The sequence below is a fragment of the Brienomyrus brachyistius genome, chromosome 15 (assembly GCF_023856365.1).
Source record: "Brienomyrus brachyistius isolate T26 chromosome 15, BBRACH_0.4, whole genome shotgun sequence".
Lineage (NCBI taxonomy): Eukaryota > Metazoa > Chordata > Actinopteri > Osteoglossiformes > Mormyridae > Brienomyrus > Brienomyrus brachyistius.
Window position 1 is genome coordinate 23,236,492 of NC_064547.1, and position 16,569 is coordinate 23,253,060.

General features: G+C 39.6%; 1 protein-coding gene across 4 annotated transcripts; it reads left to right on the forward strand.

The window, feature by feature from the left end:
• The first annotated feature begins 422 nt into the window (after positions 1 to 422).
• si:ch211-198n5.11 (methylcrotonoyl-coenzyme A carboxylase 2) lies at positions 423 to 10,556 on the forward strand. Of its 4 annotated transcripts, none has more exons than XM_048976723.1 (13): positions 423 to 504; positions 863 to 1,147; positions 1,512 to 1,708; positions 2,159 to 2,337; positions 2,436 to 2,516; positions 2,885 to 3,063; positions 3,624 to 3,816; positions 3,903 to 3,994; positions 5,539 to 5,695; positions 6,276 to 6,398; positions 6,513 to 6,637; positions 6,757 to 6,838; positions 8,449 to 10,556. In XM_048976723.1, the coding sequence occupies exons 1-13, from the start codon at positions 485 to 487 to the stop codon at positions 8,533 to 8,535; spliced, it is 1,800 nt and encodes a 599-aa protein (XP_048832680.1). In that variant the 5' UTR covers positions 423 to 484; the 3' UTR covers positions 8,536 to 10,556. The 4 variants fall into 4 exon arrangements, with proteins under 4 accessions (XP_048832680.1, XP_048832683.1, XP_048832681.1 ...); XM_048976724.1 differs by having other exon boundaries at positions 453 to 529; XM_048976725.1 differs by lacking the exon at positions 423 to 504 and having other exon boundaries at positions 1,019 to 1,151.
• Positions 10,557 to 16,569: the final 6,013 nt, after the last annotated feature.

Here is a 16,569-nt window from a genome sequence, read left to right on the forward strand (position 1 = left end):
AACTTCTTACGCATTTTGTTCACACTGGAATGCGCTAATAGCTTTTGATTTCTTATTGTACTTCCTTTAATGTTTGGCAGATTCTGCATATAAGGAAGTGATTGACGTGCTAATTTAAACAAATTGCGGGAATCCGATTATAAGCGGTCAGTCGAGACGCAAGCGGAGATTCATGTTAATACCAGGTGGGAACAGGGCTTACATCTTGTGGTCAAAACATGCATTATATTTTAAATAATGGACGGCACTTTGTAATAAAAATGAACTGGATCTAGACGCAGGCATTGTGTAGAGACGGTTCAGAATGCTCGCGGGGATGCATGCAGATGGGGATGGGGATAGATACCATGTCTCCGTCCATCTCGCTCGTTTAATGGTTCCGAAAGCTTGTTTCCCCCGGAGTCGCTTTACTGTAACAGCGCAGTTACTCCTTCCTCCTGGTAACTAGTTGGGTTTAGTGTCTCACTGGGCAGCCAGACTAGTCATGTACAGAAGGATCTCAAGGTAGGAAATATAGCCCCGATAAAAGGTATAAATTTTAATTTATTGTAACATTATACCGTCGTATATAGTTGTTAACTTCATTAAGTCGCTCTGTGTGCCGTATACATGGCATGACTGATTAATATATTAAAGAAAAAATAGTGTATAGCTTACGAAATCAATACCAGCAGAGAATTTAGAAGTATTTTCATCGTGACGGATGAGGAGTTATGCTGTTCTGGGGAGCAAGGAGGCGTTTTTAGACTTAATAAATGGGTTTCCTATTGTTTTGGAGAAAGTTATTGTCACCGTTTAACCTAAACAGTATTATAAATAGCGTGTTCGAAGAGAGCCATTGACTAGCTGGTTAACTTTGCAGGACAGTGAAAGCCGAGGCTGCACTATGCTCCGCATATGTCCATTCCGCCCTGCAGCGGGGCGATATGTGCGGGGGGCGGCTATCGGCGTACGCCGACATGCCGCAGCCTTTCACCCAGTTAGTCCAAGGTCGGCTCCGCAGGATGATGTCCATCAGCTCGATGAGCACCGGGTGCGCCGGGGGACGTCCGATCGGCGCTTTCCCGGTCCTGCTTGGGGATCTACAGCCTATCCACCGGCATGTGTACGAGGCGAACCTGCGAAACAGCGTGAGGTGCCATGTGAAGTAGGTGTGAGATCCCCATCATGTGCATCATTAAACATTATTAGACATATCTCTAAAACAGATTATTTTTACAGTTTTGGGGTGAACTGGCCCAAACTCATAACTGCTTATGATAAAACTGCGACACGCTGATTTGCTGATAAGTTTCTGATTAACTGGGTGACCTAATGAATTACTGATTTTCTTTTGAATCACTCACAGTGAGTGGTGCTAACTTCGTGCAACCTGGTGAAATTTCTGCTTTCTTCTTTCTAAACGGTGACAAATTGAGTTACGGTTATACAATCACTCGGGAGCAGCCCTTGCAGGCTCGTTCTCACCCGCTGCTTGTTTTTTATTACCTCTTGCCTGGTGTTTTTGATAGGTACATGGAGTGTGCAGAGAAGGTGCGAAAGGGAGGTGGTGATAATGCAATAGCTCGCCATACTCAAAGGAACAAGAAACTGCTGGTGAGGGACCGACTGGGCCTACTGCTGGATGGGAAGGACTTTCTGGAGCTCTCCCCCTTTGCCGGCCTGGGCTTGCCCTATGGGGACATCCCGTCAGCTGGCTGCGTAACTGGTAACATTCATCTTTTGGCAAGTCTTGCTCTATGCCTGGACATACACGTATAGGCATGGAGACTATACTACATCTTTTAAATATATTTAAATATTTTTAATTAATTATGAAATTTAGACACTTCTAATCTCACCGTCCACCTAACATTAGAATAAATGTAAGTCGATTTACCTAAGCCGGTTTCAGTTAACAAGAAATCCTAGTTAAAAAAAAACGTATCTGATTTAAGCATCATTTACAAAGATGTCCGTTCATATTCATTGTTGTAAAAATCTTGGGCGGTGTCTTCAAGTGTACAATTGAAGTTCCCCAGCTTGCAACACTAAATAGAGTGAAGCCTTTGGAATTGAAAAATTAAGTGATTGAAAGAACTATTTCTGAGTCTTTTACATTGCATGTCTATAGTTCAGTACTGAAAACGGATATCTTTGTTCTGTGTGCCCCGGGCAGGCATTGGGAAAGTCTGTGGCTTGTGGTGCGTGTTCATTGCCAACGATGCCACGGTGAAGGGGGGCACGGCATACCCCATCACAGTGAGGAAGCAGCTCCGAGCTCAGGAGGTGGCCATGCAGAACCGCCTGCCCTGCATCTACTTGGTGGACAGCGGGGGCGCCTTCCTGCCTCTTCAGGTACCGAAGAACCACGGCAGACGTCTGCATTTGTGGTTAGTCGTGGTTCCTGTACACTGCAGTTCTTGGAGGATGGTGACTTTGTGTTTGTTTGCCAGTCAGACATCTTTCCTGACAAGAACCACGGCGGCCGTACTTTTTACAATGAAGCAGTGATGTCTGCCATGAACGTCCCGCAGGTACAGTTAAAATCAGCACAATGTACATTTCAACAATAGAAATCTATGTGTGTGTGTGTTTGCATGCATGCGAATAATGATTTATTGATTTATCTTTATCCTCTGTGAATTGTGGCCTCATAGCTCCGGGTTTATGTGTTCGGTTCCGGCCCCTAACCCTGTCTGAAGGCTCCTCATTCTCCTCGTGTTTATGTGGGTTTCCTGGAGGTCGTCTTTCGTGAATTGGGATTTCTAAATGGCCCCTTAGTATGTACACGCGTGTGTGGCATGTGAGGGTCCGGCCTTGTGTCCAGGGCGTGTCCTGTTTCACACTCTGTACTTCCCGTGTCGTGCGAGCTGCGCTTTTAATGTGTGTCTGTGATCTGCAGGTAGCTGTGGTTTGTGGGTCCTGCACAGCAGGTGGCGCCTACGTGCCCACTATGGCTGAGGAGGCCGTCATGGTGCACAGGATCGGGACCGTTTTCCTAGGGGGGCCGCCGCTGGTTAAGGCAGCCACCGGCGAGGAGGTTTCTCCAGAGGATCTGGGAGGGGCCCGTTTGCATGCTGAGTAAGTGAGCATCTGGATAAGCACATTCATCACATGCACAAAGCCTTTGGTGTGTCGTCATACTCAGTTTACATGTAAAGAATTTACTTATCTATGTTTTTACTCGTTTCTAAACAGTCAGGTTTGTTGTTTTGACCAACCGGGATCTTCATCCTCTTCTCTCCCCTCTGTCTATCTTCTGTTTCTCAGCAGTTTGTTTTTCTGTGCTCCCAGCCTATTATATAGCCTCTATTAAGCCAATATGTTTTATAATTGGATTTTGAGGGATTTATTATTGAAGTGACCCAATCACATCAAAGCTTGTAGTTAACATTATACAGGAACACACCAACACTCTACACAAGAGTTTGCTGTCGCAACGAAAACTTTAATAAACAGTTACTGTATAGAACACATGAATGCTGAGTTCTTAGCAAATCACGCCATTTCCTGATTCATATCCACTTGATTATGAGCCGATAGGTCATGCACATATGAGTCATACTGGATAAATTTCTATTAAAAGGTTTTGTTCAGATGAAGAGGAAATCAGGCTTTAGTGATCATTTGTGATGTTCCAGAGTGAGTGGCTGCGTGGACCACTTTGCCCAAGTGGAGACTGAGGCTTACGAATGCACCAGAAACATCATCTCCACGCTTAATTATGAGCTTCCCGGTGGCACTGACGTCAGCGTGGAGCAACCACTTTACCGTATGGAGGAGCTGAGAGGTTTGGCTCCGAAAGATTACAGCCACTGCTTGGATGTCAGGCTGGTATGTAAGTGATGCGCCAGTCTTACACGGACGACACAGGAAGGCAGTACGCTGATTTTTCAAAACACCCCTCCTATCACATTTAGATTCTGAGCCGCCTGACTGATGGCAGCCGGTTTCAGGAATTCAAAGCTCGCTACGGAACGACACTCGTTGCTGGATTTGGCAGAATTGAAGGGTAAGTTCTATAGGCTATACCAGCTGCATCACCCTGTCTAGAGAGAGTCACATAAGTACAAATATTTTATTTTCAAAATGAAAGCAGGAATGTATATAATAGCATTAGCTGTCCTGTAGCTTATGCATATGATTATAGTGGCTGAGTTTGTCTGTAATAGGTGAGAACTGCTTTCTCAGCACATAGGGGCTGATGCATTTGGGGTGCGGTACCTTTCGCTCCTGCAGTTTTAGGTGGAGTCGTTTCATGATTCCAGTGATGTTCTTTGCTGGAGGGACAGTCTGCACACTGAATGCAGTTGCCAGTTTTGTTGTTTATTTGCATAGAAATTCCACAGCTGTTATGAATGCATTGCTAATTACAGGAATTATGCTAATTAAATGTTTACAGGCAAACTTTATTTTGCATCATTATCTGCTGGTTAAATGTACTAGTTAATTTGTTTGGTAAAATAGATGATTATTTAAAATATAAGGATGTTTTTTGTTTCTTCTTACTTGGACACGTACCATACTGTTAACTCTTAAATAGCCAAAGTTTAAAGTTATTTATCTGGGCAATAACTGCACAATTGCTTAGGAAAATAAACCCAATTTTAACATTATAACACATGCTTATGAAGAGTAACACAATTAAAAAACAAGAATAGTTGGCTGGCTGGATGAACACCACTTCAGTCCCCAAATCTCTCCTCGGGGGCAGCCCTGCCATTCCATGTATTCCTTACATTTCACTATAGCTCAATCAATCAATTAGATTAGTTGTTAGTTAATAAGTCTATGAGGTATTGATTGTCCAAACATGGAATACTAGTGGTCAAGTTAAAAAAAAAAAAACAAAACACTATATGAACATATCTTTTAACCAACAAATTCGGGGGTTTCATTCAGACCCATTGCCACAGGTGAATAAAATCAAGCACCTGGTCATGCAGTCAGGTTTACAAACATTTGTGAAAGAATGGGTCATTCTGAAAAGCTCAGTGAATTCAAGCGTGGTACCGTCATAGGATGCTACTGTTGCAATAAGTCAGTTTGTGAAATTTCTTTGGTCAGCTGTAAATGGTATTATTGCAAAGTGGAAGCATTTAGGATTAACAGAAAGTCACAATGTGGCAGAACATGTAGAGTTGCAGAGCGATTGCAGTAAATACGGGGGTGATTTTAGGAGGGGTTTGAAATCACTAAGCTGACACACTTTGGCAGCCACAATATTATAGATTTATACCAACATGAAGCACATTTAAACATGTCTTCGTCAAATATAACATCTCTGTACTGGCTTTCTTTTATTAAAAAAAACATTTCCTTTGGCCATTTGGTTGTTATGGTGCAGGAATGTTCTGATGTGACGAGTTTATTCCACCATAGACGGAATAAAGAATAGTAAGGAGAATAGACAGAAAAGGATTAGGCAGAGAATTCAGTGGTCATTTACTATCTAACCAAACTGTGACACTTGCTATCCAAAATGTACAAGTCAAACTCTTGTAAAAAGCTGTGTGTAAAAATTTATGATTATTTTAATTCATTTTTTCCCCCCAGACATCTGATCGGCATTGTGGCAAACAATGGAGAGCTGAGGTATGAAGCAGCACTGAAAGGAAGCCACTTCGTTCAGCTCTGCGACCAGCGAGATATTCCCATAATATTCCTGCAGAACACGCCTCCAGGTCTGGCCCACACTCTGACGGCAGTCCAGGTACTGCCCCAATATTTTTTACGACGTATTTAGTACTTGTATGTATTTGTTGGGTGCTCAGTAAATGCTGTGATTCTCCATTTATTCACACAGTTGAGTTTAGGTCACAGCAGAACATCCTGATCCTATGACCTGAATAGAGAAATGCCTCACAGCAAGTCCTTGGTTTTAAACCTCTGTTTATTTCGAAAGCTTTCCACATGTCTATTACACCTAACAGCTGGCTCTCTTCAGAGCAGCAGGTCCTGTAAATAGACTCCAGGTGCCTAAGCAGAAACAAATATTTTCAGATGAACAATGTTGCCTTTACCTGGTGACTTTTCCTGGTTTAGCTTCTTTAGATACAAATCCATTACAAATCCCGACTGTTCTGTTTTAAAATCTGATCTGGTCCTATTGCACACGACCAGCAGGTCTACCAGAGATTTACCCATAAACCTCTTGTCTTAGTGCTTCTGCAAGGAAAGCATGATTTCTTTTTTCGCCCGGTGTAGCACGATTTCCAAATGCATCTTTCCCGACATTTACCAAAACCCTAAAGTTTCATAAGCCTGTAGTGAAACTATGATTTCTGCTCCAGGCGGGGTTCAACACCAACCGGCTGAAGGCCCAGAGCTCTATGATCTCAGCCGTAGCCTGCTCCTCCATGCCAAAGATCACCGTGGTCATTGGAGGGTGTCATGGACCTGAGAGTTATGCCATGGTAGTAACATGTGTTATAAATCCATTATCTGTTTTTTTACACGGTAAATATCATCATCTTCCATCATCATGGCCGCCTTCGACTTCAGATGCCCTTTATCTGCTTTTATTTTAGTGTGGCAGGTCCTTTGACCCCAACTTCTTGTTCCTGTGGCCCAATGCCAGGGTGTCGCTGGTGGCTCCTGGGCATTCTGGAGCTCTGCTTGGAGAGCGAGATGAGATCCAGAGCATCGACGACATGTGAGCCCTATTCCACCAGAAGTGCCTTTGGGATGTTTGTGTGAAAGCAGGACAACAAGACGTTCCTGCAGTTAAGAGAATGTTACATGTATTGATGCAAATGTTCATTCTTTCTTTAGGTTAGATGAGGAAAGTTCTGCTTTCTTTTCAACTGGAAGACTTTGGGATGATGGTGTGATTCTGCCCCAAGACACTAGAAAGGTAAACCTTAAGGAGCAAAGCTCTTTCTGGAAGCCTGTCAGAGGATTGGCCGACATGATACCTCAGACTCATAGCCTCATGTTTCACATTATAGCATGTGCTACATCAACTGTCTATGGCCTTATATGGCATATAAATGATCTGAAAGTAAGACCAGGCACTAAAGAGACATTTTTTGGCACCGACTGAATTGCTCAGATGCCACTGAGTGTTGAAAAATGCCTGGTCGTTTGGTGCCAAATTTTGATCGCTAGGGGGTAAATGTCATCAAGCTGATATTTTAAATATGCATTTTGCTTGAAAATCTTCCACGGATTTTGTTCAGTATAATGAGTCTTTTGTCATTAATGGTAGGTCTGCTTTAGTGATAATTACTAAGAGAATAATTTGGTAAACCATGATGAACTTGTGATGTAGGCGATTGTCAGTCCCTCAAAGATTTTGTAGGTTGTCTATGACGTTAACCCATAATGGGCTTATAGGCTGCTCAGCCTTTCAGGTGAAACCAAACCACGTTGTATGATATCCAGCCCAATTACCAGGGTGCCTTTTTAACACACTGGAACACTTTAACTCACACTTTTTAAAAGTATTTTATGGATCTTTACCAGACTTGCAGGCACTTTGTACGGGTGGCGAACAAGAAGTGATAAAAATTTTGACATCACCCAAACGTTTTAGCAGGGCTGCATAGCGATAGCAAAAAAGGGAGGACTCAGACACTTGATCCAGATATAACACAATAATGCAAAAAGTGGTATACAGATGTTTTTCAACCTTTGCAGACACATTGTAAGGGAGATAAAATCTGAACCTGTTCAAATTTTGAGCGAAATTGATGCTTGTCAATCGATTTTGATTAACTTTGTGAACAGGATCAACTCTGATATCATTACTCTGTTTACTCTATTTAATCTTTGGATATTAATGCCACTTCACAAAAACATTGTATGGATGAAAATATACATCTGAAAATCTGACACACCTCCCCAAAAATTGAAACCGCAGCGATAGGTGGCAGCAGAGGACATAAAGTGTGGCTCGCATTTAGTTATTCCATTGGTATGTCTATTACAGCTCTTACTCATGTCACGAAAAATGTTGGTCATAGTGCGAGTGAGAAATTGGATATAAATATTTAGACGTATAAAGAATATAAATTATATAAATGAAGCATCTTTTCTAGTTGTAATAAAAAAAATATGTGCTACAAAAAAAATGTATTCATTGGTTCATCAATAGAGCAATATAATTTTCTGTCATCTAGCGGATTATTTTTGGAAATCTTAAACTAAAGTAGTGAAAAAGGATCACAGTGGCTGAAATGGGAACAAGGAAGAATGATTGAAATATTGTAGAGTAGGCCTGTCCAACCCTGCCTTTTGGGCAACATTCATTTTGAAGTTATTTAACTCTTCAGTCATTTCATTGGGTAATCCAGTCAAGAATGTAAAAGTCTGCAGGAAACTGTGCACCTCTTGCACATATAACATTAATAATCTAATCGTTGGTATTCATTGCTTTTAGTGAGCTCAGATCATTGCAGTCTTTTTTTAATAAGTGTCTGGTAAGCTCTATCCTTCCTTCGTTTGATTTGTGTGTGTTATCAGGTGTTGAGCAATTGTTTGACGATCATGAAGCAACAAAACTACCAGACTTCCAAAGGAAGAGAAACCTCTCCAGTTCTACGGATATGACTCTGCTTTTGTGCATCAATACCAAGGTGCTGATTTCAGGTGTTTTTTGTTTTTACATCTGTACATGAAGTTTTATGAAAAGCATTATACAGCCTAATGACAAATTTGGGCTGCTTACCTTATATTTTACTTATTTACACCTTGTCTGTGATGTTCCAGTTTGATATTTTGTCAATGATAAATATACAGACAAATGTTCTTCTTTTTTCAGTGATGCAAAACACGAAGTTCATTGCCGCTATTTTTGACTTAATTTCATAGATTCTCAATAGAATTAATTTGAAATTCTGTGAATAAATAAATCTGCAAAGCTTAAAATTGGTAAAAATTCTCACACTGTTGGTGTGGAATAGGGTTGGGCAATATAAATGACGTATTGACTTATTGTCATATGAAATTTAAAGAAAATGATAAACTTGGGTAAACTGTCAATTAGGAACATTGCTTTAGAGCACTTATCAGCCTATCACATCACAGAAACAAACACAGTTCGAACCAATCATATGGCAATCTTTTAAAAATGGACAACCTACACCCAAGAAACACACAGCAAGTTTGGCTGAGTTAGCAAGGTAAAAGGTAAAAAGTGGGTAGTGTGCTGATACTATGACAATTTAAAGTGTGATTCACAACAGAGTGGTGCCGTCTACTGTAAACTTGTGCTAGCTAAAAATATTGTGACCTTATTTCACTGCTTGAAGCATTGTTGTCCAGTACAGCATGAATGTGCTTAGAATCATAAACACAAGCAATTAGGGTTTCCATTTATAATCGGAAGAAATGCAGAACGCTGTCCCTGATCACAAATAAGAGGGCAAATGGTGCGTTTTGTATTAGTTCAAAATGGAATACAGCACTTTTAGTCTTCAGTATGGGAAAGTCCTCTAAAATACAGGATGGGCGGCAACTCTAACATGTCAGACATGTTCGCTGAAATGAGCAGGGAGGCAGTCAGAGGAGAATCCCAGCAACATACCATACTGTTGGCATTTTCTGGTGTTACACCCTGCCAAGGTTATCATTAATGAACATTGTCAGAAAACATTTTCTTAATTGAAATAAAATTTAAAAGCTATAACTATATGGGAAAATATGAATTATTGCTTCCAAAACTAACTGAAATGTCAAGTATGTCCAATTACTGTTTAAAAATACTATTTAGCTAAAGCAGTGATTTTGTTCATTGTATCTCCTTGATGGAAAGCATTCAAGGAAAACTAATCCAATATATTGCCTTCAAATGACGATTAACAAGACCACAGACATGTTTTAAGTGCTTAATGTACACTGTGTATTCATATTAGATTCTCTAAAGATATGAGAAACACGGTAACTCCACTCATTCGTTCATTCATTCGTTCCCTAGACATAAAATTACTAAAACCTAAAATATATAAAAACCAAATGGAAATGTCTTTAACATAAAACCACACCGAAAACTAAGTAAAACAAAACTGAATTTCAAATGAAAAAATGAAACTAAAAAATAAGAATTAAATTATATAATTCAAAACTAACTCTCATTAATTATGCGTTTTATTAGCATTATATTAGAGTTTGCGGACTAGTTCAATGTGTCGTCCTTTTCATGTTCTGAATCTCTAAGCGGAGTCCTAAGGGAATTTTAAGAAAGAAATGGAGCCTTGTACTAAAGAAATAATGACTTGAATCATGTCGTCATAATTGTATATATAAAATACCCAAAAATGACCCCGATAAAATATTTTGCCATATTGCCCCATCCTAACACTGACTACGCTTACCTTGTCAAAGCATAACATTTAGTTTTTTTTACTATATTTGTATTTTATAATTTTATAATTATTGCATAATTTATGGACATCTAACAACTTTAAGGAAAGGTATAAATGCTTTTCTAAGGATCTGTGTAGTCCGACTGTGAATGTTGTCTTGACTGACTGACTTGCGCCTTGACAGGCATGTTTTTAGAGACACAGTTACCATTTTGGAAAACCACTGTCCTTTTGACAAATAAAAGAGCAATTGACGACTCAACAAAATGTTTCTAACATTTTATTATACATTACATTTGCAAAAATCTTTTTGTTCCGGTATTTTAATGCCGTATAGGACAGTGCCTTATGTTTGTTAAAGGTAAATAGGACGTCAAGAGACAAACAACATGACAAATGAGAGTCTCGTCCCTTTGGGGGAGTTTTGTCTCTAGCAGCTAAGAGTAAAGTTTAAATTTAAAAGTTTAAATGTCACCTTTAATCAGGGCAAACAGAATGTTTAAAATATTACTATCCTATAAATAAAAACATGTAGTTATTTCCACTCTTATTTAGGCAAGGAGAGTGTACGCTTCGGGCACCTGTAATGATATTTACATGCTCTTTAAGGTTTGTACATATTGTGAAAGATCACAGGGAAGGTGACCTCCACATCTGCCTGGGCAAATCTCTCTCAGGTCTTTGGCTTTGAGAATCAGCAGATATCCTGGCCTCTGGGCAGCCCCGGGGTTCCCCGCGATGGTCAGCAAAACTCCTGCAGAGGCAACCAGTCAGCAATATCACGCAGGGCTCTGCTAAACCCACTTCTGGCAGAAGCCTTACAGTCCCATCATCCTCCTCAGGCCTGTTTGGAGTCTGCACAAACAGCAGCTCGGAGGGTAGGAGCCTTCATTAAGCTCCTCAGTTTTTGCAGAGATTCACCAGGTAGGGGTAGTTACAGACAAAATTAAATCTACAGTCCACAATGGAGGCAATATTGATTGTAATAAAATGGTAGTTAATTTTCATCATCAAAATCATTACATATAGACACTCAAAGGTACAGACTGCAAGTCAATAACAATGAATCCTTGGTCCTCATAGCGGTTGATATGATGGAAGGGGTTGAAGGCAGATATTCTGAATTTGTAATCTTTGCATTCACGTGACATCTATGACAGTATATATATATTTTTAACAGACATTTAATATCTGGAAGCTTTTATGCCTCACTGTGGCCAGGCAATGATAAATATCTGCAGTATTCAAAGCAATTACAAATATACAACAAAATGGAATAATGATGCATGTATATTGATGTTTCTCCAAATAATTATTGCACTTACACCCATTGGTTTCATTAGACTCGAAACAATCCATGTAGTTGGGTTGCTGTATTACCCAGGCACATAGGAATTTTAGCAGGTTGATCTTAACTGGAGTCTCACCAAAAATAATGTAGTTTCCAGTGATTCCAAAACTGGATTCGAACAAATAGTTGACCAAAGAAATCATTAATCGGTAAACAAATCCTACTAACCTGCTTACAGTTAATCAGCTATGAGATGTAATTTAGCTACATTCTTGTGTTATACAGGGGGCTGGTTTCAGAGAAGCACCATTTTCATTAGTTTGCCGTAACTTAGCTTCTTGGACAAATCACACCGTCACAAAGAATAGGAACGAACCTATGGACACACAATGGCTTAAAGCGCTCGCTGCTGAGAAGTTGCGCAATGACTTTCTGCTTTCTGAAATGAATCAGACTTATCTGTGAATGAGGGAGTAAGTGAGAGTCATTCAGAACATGAAACGCGATTAAGTTTTTACCGGAATTACATAGTACAAATACTTCATTACTGTACTTTTCCTGAATTTGTACTTTACTTGAGAATTTTAAGTTTTACTTTCACATCACTACATTTCTGAGCCATGTAATATCTTCTTATCCCGACACATTCTGCACGATCATCCTTACCCAATTAAAAAAATATATTGCATATAGTGCTGCACGATTCTGGGTAAAATATGACTCACGGATTAGTCAGAATCTGGATTGTGATTTTCACTCACGATTCTTCAGCAGTATGTGTGTGTGTGTGTGTGTGTGTGTGTGTGTGTGTGTGTGTGTGTGTGTGTGTATATATATATATATATATATATATAGTTATTATTGTTATTGTTTTGCGTAACACATTGTCCTCATTAAGACAGAACAAACAATATGTAGATCATGTAAGTTGCTTCAGTAAAGTATCGAAATCGTAAGCCAGTATTTAAATTTAGCAGCACTAGAGCTACTATTGAAATAATGATGGTAATTAACACAGCGGTTAAGTTGGCATCATATTCAGTATTCAGGTTTCTGGCTTTAATAACTTTAATAACGGAAGTAAGATGGGACGTTTTTAATGGCAGAATTGCGATGCCCAGTATATAGACAATGCACACCGATTATTTTTACTTTTCAAGTCATTTCATAATTTGTGCAGAATCTCGTTAATAGATAAGAAAATATGTCGTTTCAGCTGTAATGAGGTGCTGGTTTAACATTTTGGATTTATAGCAACTGTTGCGTCGTGGCCGCATCACCACCTCGGGTGTGCATTATTTTCTAATAATTCAACGGCCCGTCGTCAATTATCCCTTACATAATGTACAATGGAACGATACATCAACGGGTTAATAACTTTTAAACAAGACAAGACAGGCACATCTAATGAAGTGTGCCTTGAACAGTGGACTTTAGGGAACAATGCACACCGCTTGGAATTTCTGGTTATTTTTGTCTGTGCAGTACAATGGGAAACTACACAAATTCATGAATTAACTTCCTAACTAAATTAGACAGACAAATCTAGTAGAGTATGCTTTGAATGGAGGACTGTGGGAGACTATGCAAAGTTTTTCGGTTTTCAGATTATGTATATACATTATATTTCATTACTAATTACTCTCTGTCCATTCATTGTGCGTTGGAGGACATTAAATGGCTATTGACTGAAACTAAGTACAAGAGACACATAAAGCAAAGTGTGCTGTGATCGGTGGACGATGAGGGACAATGCATCCCCTTTGAATTCTCAGGAACTCCTATAGATAGATATTAATATTTCCCCAAAGTGTCCATTCATAGATGATCATGTTTAGTTTTAGAGCTATGAATGTATTTGTATTTCGCCCCATTGCACGTCATATGGAAGTAGCAAGAGAATTACTAAATTCATTTAAACATATATAAGCCAAAAACCTAAGGGGTGTGCATTGTCCCACACCAACCGCAGATCAAAGCGAACTTTAGAGAACATGCTGGTGTCATTTGCTTTTAGAGCTGTGTATTACCCCAGTGGCATATAATATGGATATAATGTAATAATTAATAACTATTACAGGTAAAAATAAGCCATAAATCCAGTGGGTGTGCATTGTGCCTTAGAGTCCACTGTTCAAAGCACACTTTACTAGGTGTGTCTATCTTGTTTAGTCATCAATCATTAGTTTAATCATTAGTGTATTGGCCCATTGCACATTAAATGGATACAATATGATAATCAATAACTGGTACAGAGAAAAATAACCTGCGAATCCAGTGGGTGTGCATTGTTCCCTGGAGTCCACTGATGCAAACACGCTTCACTAGATGTGCCTGTGTTGTCCTGCACACAAGCACCAAGATATACAGGTAGTATAAATTTTAAAATATAGCACCGGCTGCTGTGTCTTCTAGGGCAGTGTTTCTCAAACTAGTCCTCGGTAACTCCCACGTTTTTGCTCCCTCCCAGCTCCCGGTAAAGCTGGACTGTCATGGGGATCCCTGAGGCCTGGGTTCAGAAATCCTGTTCTGCAGTGTTTTGTTGGTTCATGTTATAGCTCTGCACTTGGGTAGCACTGAAACTGCAAACTCTCTCAGCAGTGAGTATGCAGTTAAATGCCAAAATTAAGCAGCCCTGCATGCCTGCTCTTCTCTAAGACCAATAGCAATGATCTGATATGTTAGGACAGTGAAGACCTATGCAGTGACTGTAATCTTTTTATTAGCTTGGATAGCATGTTAGCAACCACTAAGCAGCAATGATGAAAATAACAGACCTAGAGAAGATGTTTTTACCAGGGTCCAGATAGGCAGCAGATTACCACCCGATTTTCTGCCATGACACGCGTGTGGGCATCTGTACTTAAAAATCTAAAATCACACAAAAACTTGGTTAATTGCACTGTTGGAAATGCATGCATAAAAAGTAATCAAAATATGCACAAGAAAATTAATAATGGACTTTCATTAAATAACGCTACTTTCAAATATCTTTTAAAGACGTGAGTGGAATATTCTGATATTAAATATAGCCCATATTTATGTAATAATTTAATAATAATTCTTTAACTTTTCTTCATACCTTTGGCATTAAGGGAAAGATAAGAAAAACCATAAAAATGTTATTCTGTGGACAGTGTGCACCCACTAGTTTTAACAATTTATTTAACTATTTGTCCCGTCTGCTCATTGTAGTGTTGTGTTGTATTTACCTGTTAATTCCGACATTCCCTTCATTTTGATGAGTTATTAGGTACTTTTCATTGTTCTATGTACTTCAGCATCTCTTTTTGTCACCTTATTTCATCTCCAACATAAACAAATGTCCTAAAATCGCATTACAATGAGGTTAAAACTTGAATTTGCAATTGTAGGTACCTTTGCCATTTTTGAAGTCAGACTTGTTTATAAGGGCCTGTCCATCAAAGAAGTGTGGAGGCGGCTCCCCTCCCACTCTGAATAAGCCGGGACCGAGGCGGGGTAGCCCTCCCCCCCAGTCTCGGGGGAATGGTTCCTGGAAAGACACGGCAGCTTGCTTAAAGTGAGTGCCAGTTGCGCTGGGGCCAGAGGGTCACAAGGCAAGAGAAGGCAGAGGCTCTGCTCGCTTATTTAACACTTACAGATTAACCAATTGAGTTTTTAAAAAGAAGCTAGTGAAAAGCAATGCAAGGGGTCATGTGATCTATAGCTGACCTGTGACCTGAGCGGAATAGGCCGTGGCAGTTCCTGGCAGCTCGACGCTAATTAGCGCTAGTTAAAGAAAAGAAGCAGCGTGGTTCTTATATCTCATAACTCCATCTGACTCATTAACCAAACAGCACAAAAACATTAGGGTAAATAAAGCTACTTGGCTTTTTAATTGATCTATTAAGGCATACGGGTAAATTATCAATCATTAAAATAATTACAGGTTATGCCGTTTGAAGTCCTGCTTCACCTGGTTGAAATTAAAACATCGAACTTAATGAGTAGGATGCAAAACATGGTGCTGTAGGTTACAAGATTGATTAAAATGTATGGTGCAGTGTCCTGCGTGCTGCTTCAAATAATTTCTGTTTGTGACTGCTTACGGTAGTGAAACATTTTCAGTTCAGATGTTTCTGTGGTATCAGTAATCAGTAATTCCATAGCTAAAGCATATAAACCATGCATGAAGCTGAGGGGTACTGACCGACTAGCCGTTTTGCATGAAGACCGATCCATTTTTTTGCATTTGGGGGGAAACTGAGAATTCAGGGAGGCCGCTTCCCAGACACAGGCACCTCAGACTGAAAGATGTTTCTCAGCCAATCAAATCCCCGAGTCCCTGTGGAACAACAATCCCTTTGTGTCCTCAGGTTTTTCCATTGGTGTTTGGCTTTACGATAATGGCTTTCAACAGCGTTCTCCCAAATGAGGAGAAGCCTACCACAACAATACACAAAATACAAAGAAATAAAAAATAAGTAAAACAACCTGAACGTGTGGATGTGCATGTACTGATAGCAGCACTACATCTCAACACTTGAGCAAAATGCAAAATTAGTTTCAGCCTTGTTTGTGTTAAAAAGTACAACCTGTATTCCCTTACAGCTATAAATTTGTATGTTAGCTAAATCACGATTAGTATTAGTGATTATTATTAGCTAATAGTAAAAAATGGGGAATTTATTTAGGTATCATCAAGTTGGGACAAAGTGTGTATAAATGTTAATGGAGAGTGTTGTTGCACTGAAATACCCTTATTACAAATGGTGAAGAAGGGAAACTCATTATGATTTTACAAGTATACTTCTCTAATGGGGGCTGCTTCACTTTTCTTGATAGTGATGTGATTAATGAGACTCTGATTTTGTCCAGTCATTATCAGTTGAATGCAAGTGCTGGCCAAGGTCAGACAAACTTGTAATTAATCACTTCTTTGTTCATATCCATCCTAATTGTGTTGTCCAAGATCCAAGAGAAAGTAATTACCTTATAATTGAAACAGAAAGAAGGCAATGTTGCAGT